The sequence below is a fragment of the Leishmania braziliensis genome, chromosome 21 (assembly GCF_000002845.2).
Source record: "Leishmania braziliensis MHOM/BR/75/M2904 complete genome, chromosome 21".
In the NCBI taxonomy this organism is placed as follows: domain Eukaryota; phylum Euglenozoa; class Kinetoplastea; order Trypanosomatida; family Trypanosomatidae; genus Leishmania; species Leishmania braziliensis.
Window position 1 is genome coordinate 100,600 of NC_009313.2, and position 25,989 is coordinate 126,588.

The window sequence follows — 25,989 nt, forward strand, 5'->3', positions numbered from 1 at the left end:
TCTCTCTCTCTCTTGCCCCCCTCCCCCAAAATGCATCATGCGCCTTTTTCTTCGCCCATTTCAACTCACGCTACACACACACACACCTCCTGCGTGCTCGCCCACTCGCACACGCAGAGAACAAGAGTCGTACGTTGGTGGGAGGCAGGGTTGAGGTAGTGTAGCCCTCAACTGCGACGCCCTCGGGCAGTTTTATGGCGTTTTTCGCCTCACCGTGGGCACGATGGGCGGCGACTGTGCAACGCCGCTGCAAAGTCTCGCCATCCTCGTCGTCGACTACCAGATCACGCGCACACAGTAACTTTTGCGTCGGCACGGCAGAGTCGAAGCCCTTCCAGGTGAAGCCCAACATCGGTGTGCCCGTGTGGAAGCCCAGCGCCAAGTACAGGAAATGCAAGCTAGCCTGCTGGCTCTCAAACAACCTGCTCGCCATTGCCGCCTATCAGCTGGCGCTGGAGGTGGGCCTCACAGCGATTTTCGGAGGCCTGCTGTACGCGCACAAAATCACGGCGCAGGGCGTGTGTGAGGGGCTTGCGGCGTACCACTACCCCTTTGTTGACTGGATCGACGTCGAGGGGGGCGTGTACACGGAGCCGGTCTGTGTGGGTCCCTTCACGTTAAACGCGCAGAAGATGACGGCACTGCACACGGGTCACAACATCGCCAGCGGCATTCTGCCGCTGCAGGTACTGCTACTCGTGATGATGCTTCTGCCGCTGCAGCATGCCTCTCGACTCTTGCGACACACAGCGTCGACCACAGTCGGTGCGTCGCGCGCCGCTAGTGGTGTCGGAGGTGGCAATGCCGCTGCAGCTGCGGCGGCAACGACGGCGCCACCGACCTCCGTGTCGAGCGGGCCACGGCGTGCATCGTACGCGCGTGCCGCCAGTCCAAAGAAGCCCTCAGCGACGCGGCCCTTTTGACCAGAGCAACTCGAAATGATGACCGCATACGCAGAGATTCACTGGGTGATATCGACCTAAGCGCAGGTCTACTACTCTTGCGCCCCCTTCCCCCCACCCCCCCCCGGCATCTCCGCCGAGGCGTACACTCACACCAGCATGCACGTAGACCTCTCTCTCCGCACGTCTGTGCTACGGGCTTACTACGCACAGTACGCTCTGGGGCGTTGCGGCACCCCCTTTCTCTGTCCTCCCCGTTTACTGCTGATCTCACTTTTGCCTTTAGAGGGTGAGGGGAAAGTGGCATCGGATAGGCAGGGTGGGGGAAGGGGGGGCATTCGCCCCTCACACAAGCGTACGCGCACGCCATCGCTGTGTGTGGACCGCGTGGGTGAAGGCGGTTGTCATTTTTAGTGTCCGCCACTTGCGCGCTCCGTACTTCTTGGATGTCTCCCGCCCACCTCCCTTTCCTTCACTGTGTCCCTCCTTTGCCACTCGCTGCCTCTCACAATTGCGCTCCCGCATCGTATTCGTGTCTGTGGGTTGGCATCTGTGCGCACATGGGCCGCAGTCGAGCATTTGCTGGTGTCGCACAACTCGCATCAGGAGAGCATCGCTCTTTCTGGAATTCGATCTCCTCCCCCCCCCCCCCCCACACACACACACACAAAAAGGGCCCACAGCACATCTCAGCGCCTCCCAGTGTCACTAGTGCGCACACGCGCGTGTTCCGCAGCAGCCTCAGCGAGCGAGGGAAATACATCCAATGGCGCTCTTTACCTGCCTCCGAAGAGGGTCACGACAGGGGCCTCGCTGCTGCAGGTCAGTTCTCGTTGCCATGCCTCTCCTGGCCATGGCCTTTCTTCTGCTCGCGTTCTGCGTCCTCCCAAAGCCTGCAGCTGCGGTGGTGAGGTCATTTCATGGCGCCCCAGCCCACAACCCGTCCACCGTTTTCCACCTCGGCGACATTGTGCCGCTCACCATGTACGTGCGGATGAAGCGGCAGATTCGACACGCCTTCATCTCCATCGTCGACCAGCAGCTGGAGGTGGATGAGGAAGCTGTGGTCGACGACGCCGAGACCACTGTTCAGGCTGTCGCAGCCGTGGAAAAGCTACGACTGAATGACCTCGACCTGCCTTTTCTTGGTGGTACCAGGGGCAAGCACAAGGATCAGGTTGTGCACCTGCTGCCACCAGCGTCTAGCCCGCGCTTTGGCATCAACAAGGCAACGAGAATCATGGCAAACGACACCCTACGCGCGGCTGGCCGCAGCCTGCAGGAAGATTTAACGCTGCAGCAGAGCGACTTGGCGTTCCGCTTCAGCGTTGGCAGGAGGCTGCATAAGGAGTCGACATGGTTGCCGCTGGCAGCCCGCAAGAAATACACAAACCTACTCGACACTGTCCTTGCTGGTCGACTACATGAGCTGCAAGCCGCGCAAGCTGCCGACGCCGCGGCAGGGCTTCAGCGCGACAAAGAGGTTGCTGAGGACATGGGCGACACGGCCTCTGCGCTGCAGGTGCAGTACCTCTCCCGCGTTATCTTCTTCTGTGGCTATCGCAAAGATGAGCTGAAGATGACGTCGTTCTCCGTCACAGCGCACTATTCGCCGGAGGTAAAGTCAAGTGTTGAACTGCGCTTCATCTGGAACGAGCACCGCGCCTACAACCCAAACCGAGCAGTAACGCTGTGCAGTGCCGTGGCGGTTTTGGTGTCGATGATCGCCGTACTGGCAGTCTTCCACCCCTCTAGTCGGAGCATGCTGCTGTTCAACCAGGGCATTGTCGCTGTACGGGCACACGACTGAGACGCGACCTTTCTTCTTCGGTACGAGTGTACGCGGCCATCAGGGAAGAGAGCGATGGAGGGAGGGGGGAGGGGAAACGGCGGAATCCTCGAACACCCTCTTACCAGACCCTCTCCCTCTCGCTCGGTGTTGAGTACGTCTCTGGCAGCGTGTGCCTCGCCTCCCCGCCCCCTCTTATTTCTCCTCTCTCCCTGTGAAGGTGGAAAGGCGGCACGCACACGCATACACTTGTAAGCAAACCTGCTTATCCGGTTGGCCGCCACAGCTGCCTGCCACACACCCGAAGCTCATTCGGTTCCGCACACCCGCCCTTTTACCCGTCAAGTAGTGCTGTGTGCGGGTGAGTGTGTCTTCAGACGCAGCCACCTCTCCCCCCCCCACACACACACACATCCGCCTACCCCTATCCCCCGCACTTGAGTTTTGTCGGACGTCAAGCTCCCTCGTTTTCTCCGTGTAATTTGCATCGTCCAGTCGTCCTCCCCCTCTTCTCTTTCTCCTCTTCTCTCCTGTGCACCTCTCATCTAATTATGCGTGAGAAGTCGCCGTCGCTTCCCCGGCCCCTCAAACGGGCCCCAGAGTTGTGCCGTCGTGCAGCAGAGGCCCACAGATGCGCCACGGCTGTCCGACCGCTTTGGATAACTTACTCGCAGTGGGCTGACACGCTGAAGGGAAGAAGTCCCCAACACGCAAAGCAGGCGCGTTTTTATTCACGCTGACGCACAGCAATGGATCCCTCGGCTGTAGCGGCGCCCAGAGCAGCCGCTGTTGCTAACCAACACCATCCACACAACCGAAACGGCAATGGCGTGTTCTCCGCTGGTCAGCCGTCGGAGGCGGAGATGAAGCGCATTCGCCAGCGCCGCCGCCTGGCGCGCAAGACTCCGGAGCAGCGCCGTAAGCTCCAGCAGTATCAACGTCGACACAACGAGAAGGATGAGCGCCTCTACTACTGCGACTACTGCGACCTGTTTATCTCCTCGCGGCACAGGACATGGATGACGCACTTGCGCAGCACTCGGCATATGAACGCCTTCCAGTCCTATTATGACCTCGTCGCGCACGTGGAGAGCGTGTGGGTGGCAGAAATGAATTGCGAGGTGGAGCGGGCACGCAGTCGTGAGGTCCATCGACTGCAGAAGAGGACCGCCGGAAATGGGGCAGCGACGCCGCTGACAGCGCAGCAAGTCGCACCGGGTATCGTTGTCGGAGGCACACTCACGTCAGGGCGTCTCCCTCCACCGCCGCCATTTCCGCAACCCTCAGACGTTACAGTGCAGGTGAGTGCGACACCGGCCATCCGAGTCGGCACCAAGACAATCTTACCGCCTGTAGTGCCCGCAGCGTCGCCTGTTGATGTTAAGTCGTCACCCTCGTCGCCATTGACAGACGCGGGGAGTAGTAGGAAGAGCGCTGATGAGGCTCGGCTGTCCATGCCATGAAGTGGGAGCGGTATATGCAGGCACAGCAAGGGCAAGTGAAGGCAATCTTGGTGGTCTTCAACGTGGGGTGTCTGTGTACGCAGCCCCATCACTTGGAGCGAAGAAAGCGAACGAATGAAGTACTCGAGAGCCTGAAGTGAACAGCCACACACGCAGACACGCAGACCGTGATGCGATGCTCTGTTGGGGCCCCGTTCATGGATGAGAAACGGTACTATATGCCGCAGAAGGATGACTGCCCCTTCCCCCATTTATCCTTCCCTGCGGCCTCCTCCCCTGTGGCCTCCGCCCGTCAGTAAGCAGCAGCAGCAGCAACAACAGCAGCGCGCACCTTTTCTTCCGGTCAAACCCAAGCACCCTCGCGACGAGGAGAAGCCCCAGCGTGGCATCAGGGCCCAGCGCCTCCCACTCTGTGGGGGAGGGGGTGCCGAGCACCCCTTATCCCCTGTCAACGCCGAGTCATCTCTGGCGGTGACCAGCTCAAGTACGCACGACGCAAGGGAGGTCAGAGCGGTATAGCGCTACTGGCATTGGCTACCAGGCCCTGGACGGCGCTGTGTGGGAGCGACCTGCGACAGTGAACAGGTTTACACCACCCATGTGTGACGAGAAGAGTGCTAGCGTTACTCGAACACATCCCGCCCGACCCTCACTTCCTCCTGGTGTGGGGAGACTGAGCCACACCGAGGGATGCACCGCGGGGCGGCTGGGAGGTGACCTGCGGAGTAGGGATGGGTGAGCACCACTTGAGGCAGGGGCCATGCTGAGATGACTGAGTGAGCGCATCACTGTACCACGTGTCTAGGGCGGCTGCTTTGACCCAGGCGATTGCTCTGCTGCAGGTTGGGGGTCCGAGTGGGGGGATCGACTTGTGTGTAGTACGGCAGAGAAGTGAGCACAATGACGAAAAGAAAGGCGAGGAGACTCGCACTACGGGGTGGTGAGCATCTTGGCGAAGGACATCTCTGCGCGTGTATCGTGCCGTGCGTGTCTGTGTGCCTGCTGCACTTTCTTTGTCAACCCTTCTCGCCTTCTCTCCTCCCACCACTGTTTCCTCCAGTTGCACTGTGTGGAGACAGTGCCTCAATCCACACACACACACACACCGCCCGCGTGTGTGCCAGTGTGTGGCCCCCGTCCCCCCCCCTTCCCATTTGTCTCTTGCTGCTCTTGCATACTTGTCCCTGTTAAATCCATGAACAACACACACTCAAGCATACTCTGTTGCTGCTCTTTCACCTCAGCTTACCTTCTTGCACTCTCCCGAACACCGTGCCGATGCATCGCGGCAGCGCCGGTGGCGGCAATGCCGAGGAACGCCGGCAGCGCCTGCGTGATCAGATGAAGGCCTTCTACGGCGACCCGAACGCCTCCACGAAGCGAGCGGCGTCACACTCGTCCACACAGAGAAACCCCAATGTTCCACCGGAGCTCGACTTAGACTCGGAGTACTTCAATGTCAACCGCTACACCACCGACCTACTTAAACGCGAGACTCTGAAAGGATTGGTCGAGACGGACACCGAGCTACTGCGCCGTGTACGCCGCTTGGATGGGGAGCTGCAGGAGCTGGTGTACCGAAACTACGCCCGCTTCATCTCCGCGACAGAGACGATCCGGGAGATGAAGGACAACGTAGTCGAGATGGATGCAAAACTGCAGACTCTCTCGCAGAACGTCAACACGATTGATAGCATCTCGAGCCAGATCGCCCAGCAGCTGCAAGTGCACCGCGGCCACATCGAGGAGACCATCACCGCGAATCGCATGCTCAAGAAGGTGCAGTTTCTCACCAGTCTGCCCACCACAATGCGCCGGCTGATTGACCAGGGGGATTACAGCGTCGGTGTCAAGTACTGGGTGGCCGGCGACGGATTTCTGTCGAAGCACAAGTCGATCTCGAGCATCACACAAATTCAGCAGAACTGCTGCCAGCTCGCCAAGGAGCTCTACCGCGCGATCGAGCAGCATATGTGCTCCTACCCACTCGACGACCCTGACGCGATGGACCGCCTTCGCGGCTACGTCGAGGACCTGCGGCTCCTGCGCGCCACCTCGCTTTTTGAGTCGGCGAACATGATCGAGGAGGCGCCCTTCGAGGAGACGGTATTGCAGACCCTCATGAAGAGCGTCCTAGCGAGCTTCCAGGCGAACGTGGCGACTACGCAGCGCAGCCTTAATGCCGCCCTCGCCATCCCAGACGACCTCCAGGCCTCCGAAATCGCGAAGCGGGAGGCGTCACTGGCACAGGTTAACCTGCGCGAGCCGCTGGTGCAGCTGAAGAACGCGTGCGCGATGCTCGTCGTCAACACAGAGCGCGTGTACGCCCTGTTGGATGCGGAGGGGCGCAGCAGCAGTGACCGCGGTCCCGCTGCGCCCCTCGTCGCCAAGTCGATCCAGCCGGTCCTCCTCAAAGTGCTTCAGGCCGTCTCCCAGTCGCTCGCAGACTTCGCGATGGTGCACCTGGACGCGATTGCGATGGATGGCGCTTCGGCACTTCGCAACCCCACGGCAAGCGCGGAAGCTCTACAAGTAGCAACGACGCACCTCGTCCGGCTGCTGAGCCAGTTTGTCACGGCTATGAAGACGCTAGGCGAGATCTACCTTCCCTCCATGGGGCATGACGCTGCTGAGGCGAGTGGCAGCGCTGCTCCCGCCGCCGACACCGTGCACCTGTACGCAAACAAGGTCCACGAGGTGGCATGTGACGTGGTGCGCCAGTGCTGGGAGCGGATACAGGAAAGGTTGCTACAAGGGCCGGAGCCAGAGCTGCTCAAGGCGTGTGGCCCACTTTCTCTATCGCACGTCAGTGTCCTCAGCACAGTGCCGGCGGTTGACGAGGAGGGCGCCCACGAAATTGCCTTTGCTCTCACTCGCTTCCTCTACGCCTCGCTGACGCAGTGCCTCTCCACATCCCTCCGCACCACCCTGCTCGGCGAGGAAGGCGTGCCGGTTGACATGCTGACGTCCATCACTACAGGGCTAGAGCGGACGGCGCAGCAGCTTCAGCACCGCGGTATTGTGCTGCTGGGTCAGTTAGAGGTGCGGCTCGTGTACGACAAGGCATTCAGTGGCAGCAGCGGGCATGTCAGTGCGGCGACGACGACGACGACTGGGCCGAAAGTGCAGGAGGTGCTGCTGCTCCTGCTGCCCCAGTGGGCCACTGTGTACGACGTCCTCAAGGCACTGCCACCCCTGAAGACAGCGAGCGCGACAGCGGCCGCCAAGAGCAAAGGTGGTGTGTCATCGTCGGTGTACCGTCACCGTGACAACAGTGGCTACGGTGGCGGCACTGCGTACCGCGTGAGTGGGGGCAGCAGCACTGGGACTCACAGCGACTACCGTGCCGGCGGTAGCAGCGCGGTAGTCGGCGGCTCCTCGGCCCACCTGCGCGGGGGTAGCAGCGGGGGCAAGCCGGAGGTTTCCTACACACGTCAGGTGATGTCCAGGCTGCAGATGAGCGTGAACCACATCTTCGCAAACGCGGAGACGTGGCTGCGCACGGAGCCGGTGGTCGGACTGCCGTCAGCACTGATGGCATGCGTCGTACGCTACTTGCTGCAGGGCATCCTCGACCGAGTGCGCGACGAGGCAGCCTATACCGAGACGCAGTTTCAGCAACTGCAGGTGAGCTGTACCTTCCTCCTCCATGCCCTTGTATCCCCTACGAAGGGGTCCGCCCCGCGACAGTGGCGCAAGGAGTGGTCGGAGGAAGACATGCTCGATGTCCAGCGGCTCTTGAACGAGGTCTGCGCATGCGCCTACGATAAGTACGAAGCGAAGGTGCCCCTTCCCACCGCCGTGCTAGACCGAGTCGTCGAGACTGCCGTGCGCAGCGGTCGAGCCGCACTGGAGGCCGCGAATATCAGCAGCGCCGACACTGCTGCGGCGACTGCGGTACCGATGCCTTCTGTCACGGAGGTGACCTTCCCAGGAGAAGAAACGAAGACTCCTTCACTGGAGCCGCCACAACCGGCGCCAATCGCCCCTGCTCTCGTCACTTTGAGTCCTCAGCCTCAGCAGCTACTGCAGGAAGTGCGCCACCCCCTGCGCGATGACTTACTACAGTCGTCAGCCGCAGCGTCGTCGGGGGAGACCCCTAACAGCACAGCTGCACCAGCGCCAACGGCGTCTGCTGCAGCACCCTCACCGGCTCCGGTCGCCTCTGCCTCGGCACCGTCGCAGGCCACGCCCGCTACCCCTGCCCAAGCCTCTGTGGCACTTCCCCCGGAATCGCGGGCCGAACCCGCAGCCTCTCTTGTACCTGCTGCCGCAGAGCGTCTTGCAGCAGCGCCGAGGACAACCATGCCGCCACCGCAAGCGCGCTTCTCCTCGCACTACAACAGTGACAGTCGCACCGAGCGCGTGGACGAAGAGGAAGAGCTGCCCTTGTAGACGAGGAGGACAGGGAGGTGGGCGAGGGGTTGTGCTGTGAATAGAACTCGCAGGTGGGAGGAGAGTGAGGTGTGCCTATCAGCCCAACGCAGTGGCCGTCGCATCTGTACGTAGTGGCGGCAGTCGCGGCGTGTGGACTAGGGAGCGTTGGCGGTAAGAAGGGGTCCTGTGCCGGCATTCACGGTGCCCCTCTCTTTGGATTCCACTGTATGCACATGGTTGTGCGCGCCTGCGTGTCATGTAGCGTGCCTGGCTAGCTGGTTGGACAACGGCCGTTGTTGCCACGTCCGCTTCTCTTGCTTAACCGAATCGCCCCCATCGTGCCCACTTACGGCTTTGCTTTCGCTTTTGCCTCCGTTGTATCGTCACGGTGCACCTCCCTTTCGGTCCACCGCCCAACGTTCTGAGTGAGGATCGACTCAGGACAGTGGTGGGTGACGCGTATGGCGCCTGTGGGCTCACGCCTTTGTGTCGGCAAGCCGCCGGTGCGTGCGGGTGTCGCTCTGTATGGCGAGCGCCTGCATTGTTCGCCCCCCCCCCTGTACGTCTGTGGGCGCCTTGGGGTGTGAGCCGACGCACGAGTGCGCGCCAAAACCCTGAGAAGGCATTCAAAACGGTGATGAAAGGAGTTCGGCTAAGGGAAGTGGGGGGGAGGGCAAGACGCACTACAGCCACCTCGTCGTGGCGGGGCCACCGGCGTGTGTGGGGGGTGCGCTCTCTCCACTCTCTCACGTGTGAAGGTGTACGCACACACGTATGTGTGTGTGTGTGTGTATGCCTTAAGGGCTTCTTTCCGTGTGCGTGGAGTGCGTCGCTGGCGACTACGCGCATTCTCACTCCTTCCCGCCTTTCTTCTTCTCGCATGGCTGTCAACTCTTCTCCTTGACACCTCTCCCCTCTGCGCTCCACCACCACACCCCCGACTCGTCCACACACGCATATGCGCGTGCGTGTGCTGATGCATCAACACTCTCCCCCTTAGCTCGGTTCACTGTGCAGGCGCACCACTTACGTTCTCCCTTGCAGGTGTGCGTGTACACGTCCCTCGCGACGCCACAGCCCATTCCCTCAACACCCAACACACTTCAGTCATCCATCATGCTGCGCGCGACGTCTCGCTTGGGTATCTACGAGTACCAGTTCGGTCAGCCTTCGCTGAGGAGCGCCTTTAGCACCAAGATCGCGCGGACTACCAAGGCACGCAGCCCCGGCACAGTGCAGTCGACAAGGCTAGCAAACGGTGTGCTTGTCGTGTCGCACGACCTTGACGGCCCGGTCACGTCCATCGGCGTGTACGCGGATGCAGGGCCAAAGCACGACCCCATCGCCACCCCCGGCCTGAGCTACGTCATGCGCTTTGCCCTGCAGACCTCCAACATGGATAGCTCCCTCTTCCAGATCGACCGCACGATGCGCTCCACGGGCAACGCGTACGGGCACGGTGAGGTGTGCAAGCGCTATCTGAGCTGGAAGGCGGAGGGTCGCCGTGACATGTGGGAGAAGCCGTTCGAGATGCTCGCCACCGGCGTCGTCGCGCCGCGCTTCCACGAAAGTGATGTTGAGCGTTTCCGCGACACGATGGACAACCAGCTGGAGGAGATGCGCTGGCAGAACCCCCGCGACTACGCCGTCGACCAGCTGGAGACGGTGGCCTTCTACAAGGAGCCCCTCGGCGCGCCGCGCATGGTGCCTCGCATCGCAAACGACCGCTGTAACCACAAGGTGCTGCTAGACCACTGGGCCGCGAACTTCCAACCCAACCGCATCGTCGTCGCTGGGGTAAACGTGCCGCACGACGCCCTGATAGCCGCCTACGAGAAGCTGCCGTATAAGCACTCGGCCGAGGCCCCGCACCACGCGCGCGCCGCCGCGCCGAAGCTGTCCCACAGCAACGAGGTGGCCCAGTTCTACCCGGGCCGGCAGAATGTCGAGTATGAGAGTCGCGCCGCTGCGATGGGCACAGTGCCTGACATGCAGGCGGAGGTGGTTGGCGCCGTCGGCGTTCCGACCTATGGCCGTGACGAGGGCACCAAGCAGTACGCGACGGCGCTGGTGACGCGCGAGATCTACGAGGAGGCGATGCGCAGTGTTCATGGAAGCCATGCCGGCCCGCAGTACTACGGCGCACAGGTCTTTTACCGCCCCTACTCATCTGCTGGTCTGATCGGCTACACTGTGCGCGGCGCGCCGGCAGCGATAGAGAAGATGCTCCAGGTCGCCTCCAGCGCCTTTCCGGCCTCCGTTGATGAGGCGGCTGTGAAACGCGCGACCCACTGCGCGCACGTGCGCCTACTGCACGACCAGGTCGATATGACACGCGACTACTGCGATTTTCTCGCCACGTCACCCCACTCGGTGGAGGCGCTCGTGCAAGCGATCAGCGGTGTCACGAAGGCCAACGTGGAGGAGGCGATGAAGAAGATCGTCGCGCAGAAGCCGGCAACGTATGCGATGGGCGACAGCTTCGTGTTCCCCATGGTGGCAGCGCTGAACCATGCTTAGCCACGGGTAAGGTGTAGTGCGGGTGCGCATGTGTGTGCCTGGATGTGGTAGAGTTAGCTTTACGTATGTTTTAGCACGTAGGTGGGCGGCATGGAGGGGTGAAGCGAGGGAGGGGGGGGTCAGGCCAGGGCAGGACAATCGTGGCGTTGGGAACAACAGCAGCGATGGCAGGAGGGGAGACGGAGATGGGGGAAAAAGAACATGGCTATGCCTCTTGGCGTGGGCGGGCATGGTAGTGGACATGGGCAGCGGGCGAAGAGAAGGATGGATATGGTGGCGGTGGCGTGTCTCAACCGCTGCGTCTCACCCCCGCCCTTCCCTCTACCGCTCTCTCACTTCTGCTTCTACCGCCTCATTTCCCTCCCCTCCCTCCGGTCTGAATTGATCAGTATCCTAACCCAACCATGACTGAATGCACAGCTCAATAGGCGCTGCGCCCAACCCCCTCCCGCCACCCCCAAACGTTCGACATAGTGGCACGTACGTCGTTCTAGTGAGTAGCGATGAGGGGCCGTACTCGGTAGTTGTGCACATGGGCTACATTGATTCCCTCAGCATATCGTCCCCCATTCCTTTCTTTCTACGCTCTTGTCTGCACACTCGCATACAAGACACGCTACGCTGCTCTGTGCGCGAGTTGTGTGTGTGCGTGTGTGTTCGCTGTTGTCGCCTCTCTTGAATGTGTTCTGCACCTACACCGCTTCTGCCGCTCTCGTTTTCTCCCCTCACTCCATTCACTCCCCCCCCTCTCTCGTCTCCTCGCACGCCTCTCCCTCTCCCTGGCTCCTTTCTCTCTCATAGTCCTTCACACCCTCATCTCTCGGCCCCTCTGTGCGAAGACGATCCAGTCGGCCAAGTGCGAGGTGCTTCTCCACGTACTTGGCCACTTTTCTCCCTCCTCACACACATACATACGCGCAGCCACCCACCCACCCCCACTACTCTTCTTTAAGTCCATGTTACCCCTCGAGCTCCTTCGCTATCGCAACTCTCTGCTGTTGTCTGCGGCCGCTGCTCCACTGTCGCGGCGATGCATCCACTCGTCGGCCCTGGCTAAGGAAACCGCGTCAACACACGCAACCACGCTCCCCACCGCCTTCATCATGAGCTGCCGCTTCCTGATGACAGCAGCAGCGGCGAATGACAGCTCCAGCGCCCACTCCTCCCCTCGTAACGCCTCCATCGATGTCTCCCAACTGCGCGGGGTGCGTGAAACCCTGAAGAAGACGCTCGCCGCGAAGCGCCAGCAGCTGGACGCGATGGAGCACATCAAGGTCGAATGCGCAAAGATCGCCTACCATTATCCGGATGTTTTCATGAAGCAGCTGTTTGCCTTTCTCGTGCTACAGGCGGTGGTGCTCTTCGACTGGACATACGTCCACTTTGGCTGGAACTTTGTCGAGCCCATCACGTACCTTCTCGGGTACAGCGCGACTTGGATCGCCATCGCGTGGTATGGCGCGATGCAGCATGAGTTCGGTTATGAGGCTCTACGTCGCGCTCTCCATGACGCCAAGTGGGATAGGCTTTGCAAGGCGCACCAGTTTGACCAGAAGGCTTACGAGGCGCTGCGGGCTGAGGTGAAGAAGTTGGACAAAGTGGTGCGCAGCCTGGAGGAGTTGTAGATGTAAACAAGAGGGAAGAAACGGGAGACCACCGCTCTTTCCCGTCGTGCTCACCTGCTCAGCTCCCAGCCCTTCACAAATGAACTCTACCGATGTGTGTGGTCTCGACCGCGCCTTTATGCCTCTCTCTCTCTCTGCGCGCCCCTTCCGTCTCCTCTGTCGAACTGTACGGGAGCGATTCCGAAGAAAATGCGAGTGGAAAGAAGATGAATATGGCATGAAGGGGAGCAGCGTTACAACCCCTCGCCCTTCCCTCTTTCCTCCAGCCACTCTCTCTCATTTCCTCCTCTCCTCAATGCCCCCGCACTGCATGTGGTCTGTGTAACGCTCTTGCCGTCACCCCTCCCCTTCGACCTCCCTAACTGCGGCCTCTCTCCTCCCTCCCTCCCTCCCTCCCTCCCCCCCCCCGTATCTTTTGACCACTTCTTCTCTCAGTATTGCTGCGGCAACATCTCATCTCTCTTGCTGGAATCGGAAAAGCACGGAAAGGCGACCCCCCAGACTCGCCCACGCACATATCCGCGTCCAAGTCGCTCGCTCTCTCCTCTCTCGCTCTCTCTCTCTCTGTCCCTCCCCCTCTGTTAGGGTCTTCGTAAAGCCTAACACACATACACACGCCCGCCATGTCCTCAAACACCGAGCAGTACTGGCGCAGGCAACTAGCTCAGACGGAGGCCGAGTACGAACAAATCATTCAAGGTCTCCGTGATGAGGTGGAGCGGCAGCAACGCCGTTGCTGCGAGCTCGTGCACGAGCAGGCGATGCAGCGCGCCACGGCTGCTGCCAATATCCGCGACTTTTGCCAGCAGTACGTGACGAGCGCAAAGCAGCAGCAGCAGCAGCGGGTGTGGTCGGGGACGACGGCCACGCGGATGCCGCAGAGCGCAAAGAAGGACGTCGACAGTGTTCCCCTTCCAGTCCTCTTTGCCTTCCTGCACGAGTACAGTCACGGGTTGCTTCAGCTCCTCGAGAACAGTCGGAAGCGCCCTCGTCCAGACACGCAACTCAGCCCGCTGCATCACCGCCTGCGTCAACGCATGCTGGCGCGTCACTGGCGAACTGGCAGAGAAGATGAGTTGATGGACGAATGGTGCAGCGGAGAGGACGGCAACGGAAGCGGCGTCGCAGCGTCGAGCATGCCATTGTTGAGCGCATCATCTTCTCCGACGTGGCCGGCCGTTCTGCCACGGTACGCGGATCCGGAAGGAAGGCAGCAGATGGCCCCGGCGAGCGGAAGCAGCAGTCCTGATGGTGGCGGGTCGACATATCCTCGGCGCAGCGGTGACGGCACCGTCAGCAGCGGCGTGACGACCACAACGCTCTCAGCGGATGGCACGGCAGTCCCAATGGGAAAGGCGAGCACCGCCACAGATGGTGATGCCACCCACGGCGGTGGTGGTCCAGTGATGGCTGCCTCGGTATTTGGTCTTCCCTCACTGCTACCTCGGTAGAGGCGGTGGTTTTTCATGTCTGTCCACGTGTTTGGGGGGAGGGGACGGCACGGGGGAAGGGTGTATGGCACGCTTGCCACTGCTTACCTCGTCCCTCTCTTTACATTTTCATTCGCCCCTCAGTCGGTGCATGCACATGTGCATCTCGCGCGTGTGCTTTCCTTGCTTGCCATTCCCTCTTGCTTCGCCTTGTGAGGGCTTTGAGCTCAATATCCCCAACTCCGCCAAACCATCGGCTGCTCCAGCGCGCCTGCCAGATGGCTCTGCCTGTCTTTTGAGTGAACAAGGCGCTCATGTGTTCGACACAACTCGTCTGAGCAGGGCAAGCGCGCACATGGGCGTGTAAGCGTGGGGACTGGAGAAGGTGCACACGTAGGCGGCAGAATCAACCCGATATCCCTCTCCACTCACCCAGCCATCTCTATCCCCACGCCTCTCTCTCTCTCTTCCTCTTCCATGCGCAGAGGGCCGTGCGCATGTCTCTCCAGGCAACCGAAAGCGCTGTCAAGTACCGCAGCGGTACCAGTGGCGGTGCGTGGGAGGTCATTATCGACAAGGCCGTCTCCTTCGTCACGGAATACCTCGCCTCCACCACACGCGAGTTCGACCCGGCAGCGCCACTCTCGCAGCACATGCTTCGCCTGATTGACCGGGGAAGCCTAAGAGACATTTTAGTGGAGCGCAATTACAACGAGCTATGCGGATGCTTTGGGTGCGGCAACAAGCCACGGGGGATTCTCGCTGCGGGCAGTGGTGCGCTGTCCTTCGAGTGGCACTCCGCGTTGTCCTCGTCCGCATCAAGCGCGGAGAGTGACGGTGGTGTTATTCACGAAGAGGCCGATGGGCTCAGTCATGGCGCGCACAGGCGCGGGCAGGGAGGGGCGGCAAACGACGCAGCCGCAGCGGCACAATCCACTGAGGATCAGCCGGACGCGGATCCTGAGGAGATCGTGTACGAGGAGGATCTGTACACGGTGGAGTCTTTCCGACTCGCTCAGCGCCAGCGCGCTATTCTGAATCGCATGCAGCGCAAGAAGGTGATGCGCGAGCAGAGGGCAATGCGAGCTGCCACGATGTCGGATGGTGCTGCTGCTGCTGCTGCGGTGGGACCAGCTCCGGTGGGGCCGGGCGGTACCGCACTGGCAGCCTCGCGTGTGTTGCGTAACGGCTTGCTTGGTGCCAGTTTTCCACAACGCTTCTGCAGTCCCGAGTGCGAGGAGGCGTACGAGTCGACTGTCATGCCGCGCGTGTCGCCCTACTTCGCATACGACTACCCGTCCGTCGTCGGAGCCATCACGAGCCTGTTCCCCAACTTGAGAGTGGCTGTGCTGCAGCAACTGGCTGGTGCGGAGACGTCCGCTGCGGGACTAGTGAAGCCCATCCTGGAGACCCAGCAGCAGGAAGACGGAGGTGTGCCAACTGAAGCCTCCGCCTCTGGTAGTACACTGAAGGCCGTGCAGGTGGGAGCCGTTTACGAAAGCACCGAGCTCAACCGTTGCAACCCGAGCAAGCGCATGGCGAGGGTAGTGCACCGCGCACGCAGCGCCGACGTGGCAGCAAAGATGGATAATGCGTCCTCGGCACCGCTCCTTCGCGAGGTGCTTGAGCAGATGCATGTGCTTCGGCACGTGTGGAACAACGAGGTGGCGCCGCGCTTATGTGGAACGCACCTTCCGCGGGTAGTGGATGCCGCTGCCACCATTCCACCTCCTACGAGTGCAGTCGCTGCAGCGGGGCACTTTGGGTATGCACAGGTGCTGACATCGCTTCCGCCTCGGCCAGTCCTCCGCAACTCGCTACTGGTCTTCGACTTCATTATGAACACAAGCTGCGCACAAACGCGTCGGCTCTTTTATGCACACTATGCATGTCACCGTCCCGCGCTGCAGCGGTGCCTCTCTGCCGCCGCCTCACCGCGCGCACCCACAGCAGGCTCGCTCTTCCACAGCGTCTCGTCGGATATCATCTCTGAGTTGGAAAAGAGGCATATTAAAGCCTTGGCGGTGGCTGGCGTCACTGATGGATCCGTTGGTGACATGGCCTTCGGGACTGAGGATGAGGGCCTTCGCGTGGACCCGGTGCTACAGCAGCAGCGCCGCGAGCTGCTTGTCTCGCACCTCTTTTCTGAGGACGTGACGGCCACGCTGTCTCGTCTTCTCCTTGTAGACTACGCCGTCCTGTCCAACATGGCGTGGTCGGGCGTGTGGTTCTCTAGCATGCCTCTCCGCCTGCCTGGTGAACAGCAGAACAGCTGCTGCTCCCTACTGCACAGTCTTCAGTTCCCCTTCGCCATTCCAGCGGTGCTGTTGCAGGCTGTAGAGTCGACGCCAGAGGTGCTGGGGCTGGCTATGGTTTTCCTGGCCGCCGCCGGCTGCTGCTCCGCGGATGTCTGGTGCGGCTGTATGCGGGAGGAAGTGGCATTTGACGAGGTCGCAGGGGCAATTGGGCTAACCCGCGACGACATTGCCGCAGCGGTGCGATCGTTGATGTTGGGCGAGGGGGTATGACGCGCACAAGCGTGGGACTGGTGCGTAGGAGGAAGGGGTGCTCCTCAGCTTCCCCTTGTTTATCCCCCCCCCCTCTCTCTTTCTTCTTCCTCTTCCACCAGGACGCAGCCCCGCCGTCGACACTACAGTGCACCCACAACTGCCCATCTTCTCACTATATTTCGCTTCTCTCGCCTCTCACGTCTGCGGCCTAACTGAAGAGTTAACCCACATACATGCAGAGAGGTGAAGGTCGTCGTGTACCCTGCATCCCCGGTGGAGGCACAGCGAGCACCCCTATGTTTCTTGTGGTGCCTACACATAACCATGGCCGTAGCCACCATTACGCGTGCCTTCGAAAGTGGGGCCGTCCCTGTCCCCCTCCCCTCCCTCCCTCGAAGTGTGGTGAGCTAGTGAGCAATCAAGAGGCGATGGCTGCGCATCACGTCATGTCGCACAGCTACCCCATTCCTAATCGCTCACCCTCTCCGCCCCCCCCCCTCACGCGGCTACGCGTATGCATACCTATGCCCTTCACACCCTCTCCCCAACTTGCTTCCCGTTCCCCTCCCCTCACAGTCAGCACGCAGAAGGTCTGTCTCTGGGTGTGTGTGTTGTGTGTCTCTGTGTGTGCGTCTGCTACGTTGCCAAGAGCAAACGCCTACACAAATTGGCCTCCCCCCTCGCCTCCTCCACCCTCACTCGCCGCGGTATCTCCAGCCATGTTCCACAACAGCTACCAGGCAGGCTTTCTGTCCATTCTTTACAGCATCGGCTCGAAGCCGCTGCAGATTTGGGACTCACAGGTGCGCAACGGCCATGTCAAGCGCATCACTGATGAGGACATCCAGAGTAGTGTACTGGAGATTATGGGGAGCAATGTGAGCACGTGCTACATCACCTGCCCCGCCAACCCGAAGCAAACCCTTGGCATCAAGCTGCCGTTCCTCGTCATGATCATCAAGAACATGAAGAAGTACTTCTCCTTTGAGGTGACCATCCTGGACGACAAAAACATTCGCCGTCGCTTCCGCGCCAGCAACTACCAGAGCACAACGAAGGTGAAGCCATTTATCTGCACCATGCCGATGCGGCTAGATGAGGGCTGGAACCAAATTCAGTTTAACCTCTCCGATTTTACGCGCCGCGCGTACGGCACAAACTATGTGGAGACACTACGGGTTCAGGTGCACGCAAACTGCCGCATCCGCCGCCTGTACTTCAGCGATCGCCTGTACGCCGAAGAGGAGCTGCCGCCGGAGTTCAAGCTGTTCCTGCCCATCTCCCAGCAGCCTCCGGCGGCCGCGGCAGAGCAGAGAGATATTGAAGCCACCGACGTGCCGCAGGCCGCCCCCGTGGCCCAGTGAGTCCCTCTTCTTCGCCGCCCCCCCCCCCCCTGACCCTGTTTTTCCTCTCTCTCTCTGGGTGTGCGAACCTTTGCTTGTTGCCTTGTTTGCCTTTCGACTGTGTTTCTTGTCTCCCCTTCTTGCTCTCCTCTCCCCAGCTGTGCTGGGGTGCTGTAGGGCAGCCCTCCCCCCTCCCTGCATGCGTAGCTGATGGTGAGGACGAGGCCACACAAGCATGCGTGTGTGGGTGTTTATGTATGTATGCCCATGTACATCTTCGATTTAGAGAAATAGGACTGGTATAAAGGGAAAAAATAGACTACGTGCAGAGGCGGTGGTGGCGACTGCCAGCAACGCCGCTGACAGGGGCGCCAGTTGACCCGTCCCCCCTCCACTCCGTCCAGCACTGCGGATTGTGTATGTCTGTGTGTGGAAGAGGTTGCAGGCATGTGCGAGCTTAGGTGATATCAGTGGAGCAAATCACCAAGCGCTCGCTACCTACCTGCTCTCCCAAAACTCTCTCAGGAGTGTCTCGCGCGCGCGCCTCAGCGGCTCTGCGAGCATACAGTGTCGACCTCGATCTCTCTCCACTGCTCGTCCCCTCCCCCCTCCCTCCTCTCTGTATGACCGTCTCTTATTGGAAGTGGCCGCCAGTGTCGTCCCCCCAGGCGCCCCCACTCATCTCCGACCCCCCTCCCTCTCCACATCTACACACCGATATACAGCGAGGCGACCAAGGCACGAGTAGAAGGCGCGACACTCACACTTATGCCCTCTGTGTCTCTTGTGTGTTTGGGCCCCACACACGCACACACACACGCACACCTCCCAAGGTAGGCGCACAGCCGCCCCTCTGCTCACCGCAATGCTTCAGCTCAAGCGCATCCGCCACCCCTCCGGATCAGAGATCGTCTTTGATGCCAAGTGGCACCACTACAAGCTGGGCGGCACGGCGCTGCGCTCCGTCTCGAAGCTGCTTGACCGCTACTTTCCCTTCGACGAGAAGCGTGTGCTGGAGCTGGTCTCCAAGAAGACGGGGCAGCCAGTGGACAAGATCAAGCAGGGCTGGTCGCGGCAGGCCCTCCTCGGCAAGAATGTGCACGAGTTCATCGAGTGCAAGCTGCTCAAGAAGCCACCGCCGCCTTTCACGCTGCTGATGAAGCACAAGCAGGCCCGGGAGGCGGCGCGGCCGGCAGACGCGACAGGACCCGCGGCAATCACAACGACGCCTCTTGAGGACGAGGTGCTGCACGGAGAGGAGGCTCTCTACCTGCCAGTGGCTGAGATGGCCGTAGAGAAGGTGCTGAACGCCTACGATGTGCTCGGCGCGGAGCAGGTGATTGCAGCGTCCGACTGGGGCATTGCTGGCACGATCGACTTCATGGCCCGAAACCGCCGCACAAACCGCGTGCTTATTGGGGACTGGAAGACAACAGGCGGCACCACGAGTAACTTCCGCTTTGGCTCTTTCGAAACCCCATGCCCAGGCGCGCTGCGACACCTGCCGAACAACAAGACGCACCGATACTCGATGCAGGTGATCATCTACGGGGAGATCCTCGCCCAGGAGCAGTACTTTGAAAAGCAGTTCTTCGACGCTCAGCTGCGAGCGTCGCTAACGGCCTCACCAGCCGACCCCAGGACGGAGGTGACGCCGCCAGCGTCTCCGGCGAAGACCAGAGGGCAGCCGAGCAGCCAGGCTGCGGTGCTCGCGACGCCCGACAGCGAAAGCGATGTCGAGAGTCTGCTGACGACGTTCTACCGCAACAACACCGAGCAGCGCTTTGAATACGGCATCGTGCAGCTCTCCAAAGGTGAGGACGGCGGGGTGGTGGCGGACTTCAAGGAGGTAACGCCGGCGTCGGTGCTGCCGCCAGACTGCCCTGAGATGACCTTCGAGAGTTTGCTGCGGCGCGTAATGGAAGGGGATGGGGTTTAAAAGAGAGCCGTGCTTTGCTGCCCCCTTCTTGTTTCCCTGTACTGATCACCTCTCCTCACCCCTACCCGAGTGTTCTTATCGCACTTCCTTATCACAACTCTCTTGCTCCCTCCCTCTCTCTCTCTCCTCAGTCGTGGGCACCGGCCGCGGGGTGGGGGCCGCGAAAGAGAAAGGGCGGGGGAGTGGGCACTTACCCACAGTCAGAGCGCACGGCATTATTCTGTGTTCGCCTGTGGGTGTATTGTTAGGAGGGAGAGACGAGAGGGGAATGGGTGCGCGCAAAATGCGAGGGTGTGCATCCTGCTGCGTGCAGTCTCCTGGACCCTCACCAATCAAAAGACTGAGGCTGAGCACTGCTGACCCCATCCCGCGGGGCTCATACAGAAAGCAGAAAAGGCCGAAAATGGCACTGACAGGCCTGATGCGCGCGGTACTACAGAAGTGTGGGTGGAGATCCTTGCGTGTCGTCATCACATCACCATCGTACAGGAATGTCGTTGTAACTGGCCTGGTGCTCCTTCGCTCTGTCTCCAGTATGCGCGAGTGCATATGAGGACGTGCGTCTGAAGAAATGTGGATGGCGGCTGCGGCGCTCCCACTGTGCGTCTGCCTTCAAGCGCCGCAGCGCAGGCTGCGTGGCCTCCAGACTTCTTCTCTTGTAGTGGCAGCCTTTTCTCGCTTGCGCCTCTCTTGGTGGGGGTCGCCTCCCTCTCTCTGGATGCCGCTGTTGCTGCTGCTATCCCTCTCTCCCTCTTCCCATCCACCCACCCACCCTCCTCTCTCTCTCTCTCTGATCATCCCCTTGACTCCCTTCTGGCACATGTATGTGTGCACGATCAACTTGTTTGCCGATCCTCTCTCGCTGCGTGTCCCGCTACCGGTCTGCGGAGCAGGTGCAAGCCCTTCCTCTCCTCCTTTCCCACTGCGTCTCTGCGCCCCGCTTCGTGCCCCCGTGCCATAGAGGGCAGCCATCTCTCAAGTAAGCGAGTCGCCACGCCATACGTCGACGCTACTGCGCAGAAACACGCCGAATAGGACGAACGCCGCGTCTCACCCACGACGACGCAGACAACGGAGGAAGAGGTGGTGGTGTCCAAGTCTATACACCGCCGCTCGTGTGCCCCCTGAACGGCCCACCAACACCCCTGCCCCCTTCGCACTCCCTACCCGGCCTGTCTTACCTCCCTTTCGTTTTTTCTCTCCATCTTCGTTGCAGGCACGCGCAGACGCCGACGCATACTTTGGTGAAGACGTGAGCTTATCGATTTTTTAGGTGCGCATCCCCCTCCCCCACCGGCCCTCACCGGTGGCGAGCAAACACCCTGGAAATAAAAGTAAGACAGCGCAGCCACACCATCTATGCGGGGCCACTTTCGCATTCTTCTGTTGCCCTTCGCTGCTACTACCGCCCATCACAGTCACCTCTCGTCGTGAGTCTGCGAGCTGCAAAGGTGAGACAAACAGGAGATACAGACAGAGGCGCACACACACGCATACGAACTCGCACAAACCCAAAGAGAAAGGGCCCCCCGCTCCCTCCCCCCCCCCCCGTCCTTCGCGGCACTGTGCTGTCTGTCGTGTCCCACTCACCCCACTCTTTCCTCGATCTCTTAACACGTGGGCATTTGGGGGGAGAGAGAGGGAGAGAGAGAGGGGAGGGGCCCGCCTGCCTGTCTGAGTGTGCGTAGGTGACTGGGCCAGTCTCGCACAGCTCCACAGAGGCAAAAAAAAGCGGGCGAAGGAAACGGGGGGACACGCGTATAGCAGATAAAGCGCCACGCCTCACCCCCTTCGCCGCTCCGTGCACTTCTCTCCTCACGCCCCTTCTCCTTTTGCAGCTGCCTTCATCGTCTCCTCCTCTGTCCTTCCTGATCTGCACCCGTGTCATGCGCTAACGTTTGTGCTGCTGCCGCTGCTTTATCATCACCTCTCTTCTCTTCTACCTGCGTGAGGAGTTGTGTCGGTGTGGGTGTGGGTGTGGGTGTGGGTGTGTGCTTACGCTACCGTGAAGGGCGCTCGATAGCCTTTTCTTCTCCGGCCAGTCACCGCCACACACACACACACGCACTACGTGTTGTCTTGCTTGTGCGTGTGTGTACGTGCGTTTCTCCTTCTCTCGCACAGGTTTGTGTGCCTGTGCTGTTTTGTGTGCTTCTTCCCTTGGCTGGTGCATCGTCTGTTCTGCGCGCCTGCGCTTTCGCTGTTTGCTCTCTCCCTCTCTTCCTCTCTCTCTTGTGCTTGCTGCTGCCTTATCGCCTCCTTCACTGCCCTCCGTAGGGGGCGCCCTTCTTTTTTTTGCCAGAGCCTCTCTGTGCGCTACACATTGCTGCTGTGCGCACCCGGCATCACACAGTCGCGCTTCGCTCCTTTCCTCACTCCTCTCCCACCCTCGAGCCCTCTCCACCACCGGCGTTGTTGGGGTCACGGCGCTGCGGAAAACACCCCATCGAGGGAGCCACAACGACGAAAAAGGGATCGCTGCGCGACCGTCAGTTGTGCACTGGCGTGGCCAAGTCGCCTCTTCTCTCCGTGGGCCCCTTCCACTCTGCACCTCTTTCCTCCCCTGCTAAGTGGGAATGGGCAACGAAGCGTCCAAGTCCCGTGGCACGGCGCCGCCAAGTGATAAAGCCTGCCAGGGCCCACAGTTGGAGGCGACAGTCAACTCTGGCGATGCTACAGCACCTACCGCGAAGGCGTCCTCTGACAAAGCCAACAAGGCGATAAATGTTGCCAGCCCTCTCTCCCCAGTCGGCGCCCTGGCACAGGCGGTACCACCAAGCACCTCGAGCAACCCTGCGGCAGCTCCCACCTGCCTCATAGCGCGGTCGGCCGAGACGTCGCCACTGAAGTCGACGAGTGGTGCGATAGACACCTTCGGCTCGTCAGTACCGTGCTACGTGGATGCCAAGAGCATGGTGTACACGCTTCCCTGCTTTGTCGCGGAGAACTGCCTGAACAGCACGACAAGCGGCGGTGCTGGTTCACGGAGTCAGCCAATCGCGATGCGGACGGCTGCCTCACAGCCGATGCTGATTACCTCTTTCGGCAGCGACTTACGTCTGGGTGCCCCATCCTCGCCGCTTTCCCCATCCCGCCGGCACTTCCCCGGCGCGAATGGGTCGAACCTCATCGCCATCCCGACATACAACCCAAACACCCCCACCGCGGTGGAGGATCTCTCCAGAAGCTCACCAGTGCTCAAATCGTACCGACAGCACTCCTTCTCCCACTCAAAGCGCGATTCATGTATGGACAATTCCCCCACCACCCCATGCATGGCCGCCCACAGCTTCTCATCCTTCAACTTCAGAACGGCAGATGCTCTGGGGACGATGAGCATGGCTAACTCGTTCTCGTCTGAATCTCGCAGCAGCTCGTCCAGCAAGGCGATCCACACAAAGTTCCTCGAGATCACCGGGCACCCGCTGGGCTTGGAGAACTACGGCAGCACCTGCTACTGCAACTCAGTTATTCAGCTTATCTACCATTGCACCCCACTGCGACTGCGACTGCTCGAGCTGCACCGCGTCTACCTCACGAAGAAGGGAAAGTCCGGCTTCGAGGAGGATACTGTGCTCTTCCAACTCTGCAACCTCATCGCTGTTATGCACAAGTCCAATAACCGCACCAAGGGCAAGTACCCGCGCGAGAAGATCGCAACCAAAGACCTGCTGAGCTGCGTGCGCGCAAAGAACAAGGTCTTCGACAACGACATGCAGCAGGACGCACACGAGTTCACCATGTTTCTGCTGAACGACATCTGGGACACAGAGCAGCGCATCATGGCCGACCCCGCTAACGTGAACCTCTTCCTCCAATACGAGGCCTCGATGAAGAAGAAGGGCTTGTCATCCTTCTCCTGGAAGCACAGCAAGGATAAATCGATCAGTAGCCACAGCCAGAAGGGAAGCAAGCTCTACAAGACGTCCTTGGCAGCAGCCACGAACAGCAACGCCGCCACGGACGGCGATAAGATGGTGGGTATTCAGAAGCCCTTCAGCGGGGAGCTTACCCCTCTCCAGGTAATCCTACAAGGCCAGTTTGGCTCTCTCACCGCCTGCCTCGAGTGTGAGAACGTGACCGCCCGAGATGAGGTCTTCATGGACCTCAGTCTCGAGACGGAACAGGGGTCGTCCCTCCTCCGCTGCCTCGACCACTTTGGTGACCCCGAGTACTTCTGGGGAAATAACAAGCTGCGCTGCGAGGAGTGCAAGATGGCGGTGCGCGCTGCCAAGACCATTCACGTCCAGCGGCTGCCGCAGTACGCGCTCCTCATTCACCTCAAGCGGTTCCAGTACGACGTGAAGAAGCAAATCTTCACAAAGAAGGCGGACCACGTCGCGCTGCCGATGCAGATGGACGTGGCCGAGTACCTGACGGACTCGGAGGTGATTGAGCAGACCCTGCGCAACGAGCAGGCGCGCAGGCAGAAAAACGGCAGCGATGACGCGGGCAACAACGACAACAGCCGCCGAAAGGAAGACGGGACAACCGCAGACTCATCGCCGGACACATTCAAGCCAGCCTCGGAGGAAGTGCGCCGCAAGCTTCGCGGCATCGCCCGCCACAAGGCGCGCTTCGAGCTGACTGGCTTCGTCGCCCACATCGGCGAGGGACCGAACTCTGGGCACTACTTTACATGTGTCCGCTACGGTCCTCAGTTGTGGCGCCGCTTCGACGACGAGACTGTGTCGACGATGGTCGAGCGGGATGTGAAACAGTACTTCGGTGTTCCATCCGACGCCGTCGGCGTGGTCACGGCGACAGCGTACATCCTGCTCTACGAGCGGGTTGCCTAGAACTGTGTGGGCGTTAAGGGAGAACTTTTAGACGAGTTAGACGCGGGGCGTGCGTGTGGGCCTACCTGTGGGTGGGGTAGGGCCCCCCCGGTACCCGTAAATAATGGCGGTGGTGGGGTGTGGTGAGGGGTGGTGGGTGGGGTGGCCGAGCTGGAAGGCGTGCTGCTGCACGTGACGATCTCGAATATGGGGCTCGAGCAGCAAGTCATCCAAGAGAGCGAGAGAAGGCAGGACTGTCGGGTGGGATGTCACGGACGGCCACCCCTGCATTTATTCCTGTCGTTGTATGTCTTTATGGACTGTGCCACCTTCGACGTCTTCCTCCTCGAACCCCCTCCTCGTCCTCCCCAGCGCCGATGTCTATGGTTGCTCTGCCTGTACGTGTATCACCCTTTGTCTCAGCTCGTGTAGGTGCGTGTGTGCGAGGATGAGTATTCCAATACGTCCCTCTCTCGCTCTCTGGCGTCGCCGTCTTCGGCAGCCTTCTCCTTCCCTTTCGACTTGACTCTCCCCTTCACGTGTGTACGTGTGGCGGTCCACAGGGAAGGGACACATCTGTGTACCTCGTACTACGGCGTAGCTGTACCCAGGAGCGGTGAAGGACGGCGAGTCTCGCCTCTCCTCTCCTCTCCTCTCCTCCTCGCTGCAAGCGTTTTTTGCCCTCCTGCAGAAGGGACTCCGCCATTTTCGCTCGGCTGGCCTCCGGCCGCGACGCACAGGCATACAACGTGCCGGGCGTGGTCGCGCTCTTCCCTCCCGCTTATACTGGGGAGGACGTTAGCTGGTGTTGTTACCGTGTCTGCGAGCTCGCGTCAGCCCCCAACTGAATAATCGCCTTCTTCCTCTTCTCCACCCCCCCCCCTCCTCTCTCCTGCTCGGATTTCACACGAGTGAAGACAGGAAACGCTCAGACACAGTGGTCCATGTATGGAGTAAACCTCGTGTGTGTGTGTGTTCGACGTTTCCCTCCTCCTGTTGTGACACCCCAGCATCTGTGAGGCGTGTGCCATGCTGTGTGCTCGACCACGTATACGCGTCGTACTCACGAAGCCACACAACAGCAAAAATGCGCCCCTTCCCCAGCCTAAGACACCTTACTTTTCCTCCCCACCCCCACCCCCTGCCCGTCCCGCTTTCGCCGTCGCTCCCTTCCTCGTGTTGGCTTGTCGTGCGTGAGACCGCGTATCGGCCCCACTTCTGCTGCCTCCTGTACTCCTGCCCTCTCTACTCCCCAGTGTCTTGTTGAACTTTCCGCACGCAGAGAGCGAATGCGGAAAAGTTGCTTCCGTGCG

General features: G+C 60.6%; 11 protein-coding genes across 11 annotated transcripts; all 11 read left to right on the top strand.

Annotated features, from left to right (window-relative positions):
• Window positions 1–194: 194 nt before the first annotated feature.
• Window positions 195–923, top strand: LBRM_21_0360 (conserved hypothetical protein; the record flags this gene model as incomplete). The annotated part of the gene is made up of 1 exon (XM_001564696.1): window positions 195–923. The coding sequence occupies one exon, from the start codon at window positions 195–197 to the stop codon at window positions 921–923; it is 729 nt and encodes a 242-aa protein (XP_001564746.1).
• Window positions 924–1,755: 832 nt separating this feature from the next.
• On the top strand, window positions 1,756–2,712 carry LBRM_21_0370 (conserved hypothetical protein; the record flags this gene model as incomplete). The annotated part of the gene is made up of 1 exon (XM_001564697.1): window positions 1,756–2,712. The coding sequence occupies one exon, from the start codon at window positions 1,756–1,758 to the stop codon at window positions 2,710–2,712; it is 957 nt and encodes a 318-aa protein (XP_001564747.1).
• Window positions 2,713–3,440: 728 nt separating this feature from the next.
• LBRM_21_0380 (conserved hypothetical protein) lies at window positions 3,441–4,154 on the top strand (the record flags this gene model as incomplete). Its single annotated transcript, XM_001564698.1, has 1 exon — window positions 3,441–4,154. One exon carries the CDS (start codon window positions 3,441–3,443, stop codon window positions 4,152–4,154), a length of 714 nt encoding a protein of 237 aa, XP_001564748.1.
• A 1,278-nt stretch (window positions 4,155–5,432) lies between these two features.
• LBRM_21_0390 (conserved hypothetical protein) lies at window positions 5,433–8,549 on the top strand (the record flags this gene model as incomplete). The annotated part of the gene is made up of 1 exon (XM_001564699.1): window positions 5,433–8,549. One exon carries the CDS (start codon window positions 5,433–5,435, stop codon window positions 8,547–8,549), a length of 3,117 nt encoding a protein of 1,038 aa, XP_001564749.1.
• A 1,098-nt stretch (window positions 8,550–9,647) lies between these two features.
• Window positions 9,648–11,051, top strand: LBRM_21_0400 (putative mitochondrial processing peptidase alpha subunit; the record flags this gene model as incomplete). Its single annotated transcript, XM_001564700.1, has 1 exon — window positions 9,648–11,051. One exon carries the CDS (start codon window positions 9,648–9,650, stop codon window positions 11,049–11,051), a length of 1,404 nt encoding a protein of 467 aa, XP_001564750.1.
• A 956-nt stretch (window positions 11,052–12,007) lies between these two features.
• LBRM_21_0410 (conserved hypothetical protein) lies at window positions 12,008–12,676 on the top strand (the record flags this gene model as incomplete). The annotated part of the gene is made up of 1 exon (XM_001564701.1): window positions 12,008–12,676. One exon carries the CDS (start codon window positions 12,008–12,010, stop codon window positions 12,674–12,676), a length of 669 nt encoding a protein of 222 aa, XP_001564751.1.
• Window positions 12,677–13,299: 623 nt separating this feature from the next.
• Window positions 13,300–14,127, top strand: LBRM_21_0420 (conserved hypothetical protein; the record flags this gene model as incomplete). The annotated part of the gene is made up of 1 exon (XM_001564702.1): window positions 13,300–14,127. The coding sequence occupies one exon, from the start codon at window positions 13,300–13,302 to the stop codon at window positions 14,125–14,127; it is 828 nt and encodes a 275-aa protein (XP_001564752.1).
• A 476-nt stretch (window positions 14,128–14,603) lies between these two features.
• Window positions 14,604–16,634, top strand: LBRM_21_0430 (conserved hypothetical protein; the record flags this gene model as incomplete). The annotated part of the gene is made up of 1 exon (XM_001564703.1): window positions 14,604–16,634. One exon carries the CDS (start codon window positions 14,604–14,606, stop codon window positions 16,632–16,634), a length of 2,031 nt encoding a protein of 676 aa, XP_001564753.1.
• A 701-nt stretch (window positions 16,635–17,335) lies between these two features.
• LBRM_21_0440 (conserved hypothetical protein) lies at window positions 17,336–17,980 on the top strand (the record flags this gene model as incomplete). Its single annotated transcript, XM_001564704.2, has 1 exon — window positions 17,336–17,980. One exon carries the CDS (start codon window positions 17,336–17,338, stop codon window positions 17,978–17,980), a length of 645 nt encoding a protein of 214 aa, XP_001564754.2.
• An 844-nt stretch (window positions 17,981–18,824) lies between these two features.
• Window positions 18,825–19,898, top strand: LBRM_21_0450 (conserved hypothetical protein; the record flags this gene model as incomplete). The annotated part of the gene is made up of 1 exon (XM_001564705.1): window positions 18,825–19,898. The coding sequence occupies one exon, from the start codon at window positions 18,825–18,827 to the stop codon at window positions 19,896–19,898; it is 1,074 nt and encodes a 357-aa protein (XP_001564755.1).
• A 2,576-nt stretch (window positions 19,899–22,474) lies between these two features.
• Window positions 22,475–24,697, top strand: LBRM_21_0460 (putative ubiquitin hydrolase; the record flags this gene model as incomplete). Its single annotated transcript, XM_001564706.1, has 1 exon — window positions 22,475–24,697. The coding sequence occupies one exon, from the start codon at window positions 22,475–22,477 to the stop codon at window positions 24,695–24,697; it is 2,223 nt and encodes a 740-aa protein (XP_001564756.1).
• Window positions 24,698–25,989: the final 1,292 nt, after the last annotated feature.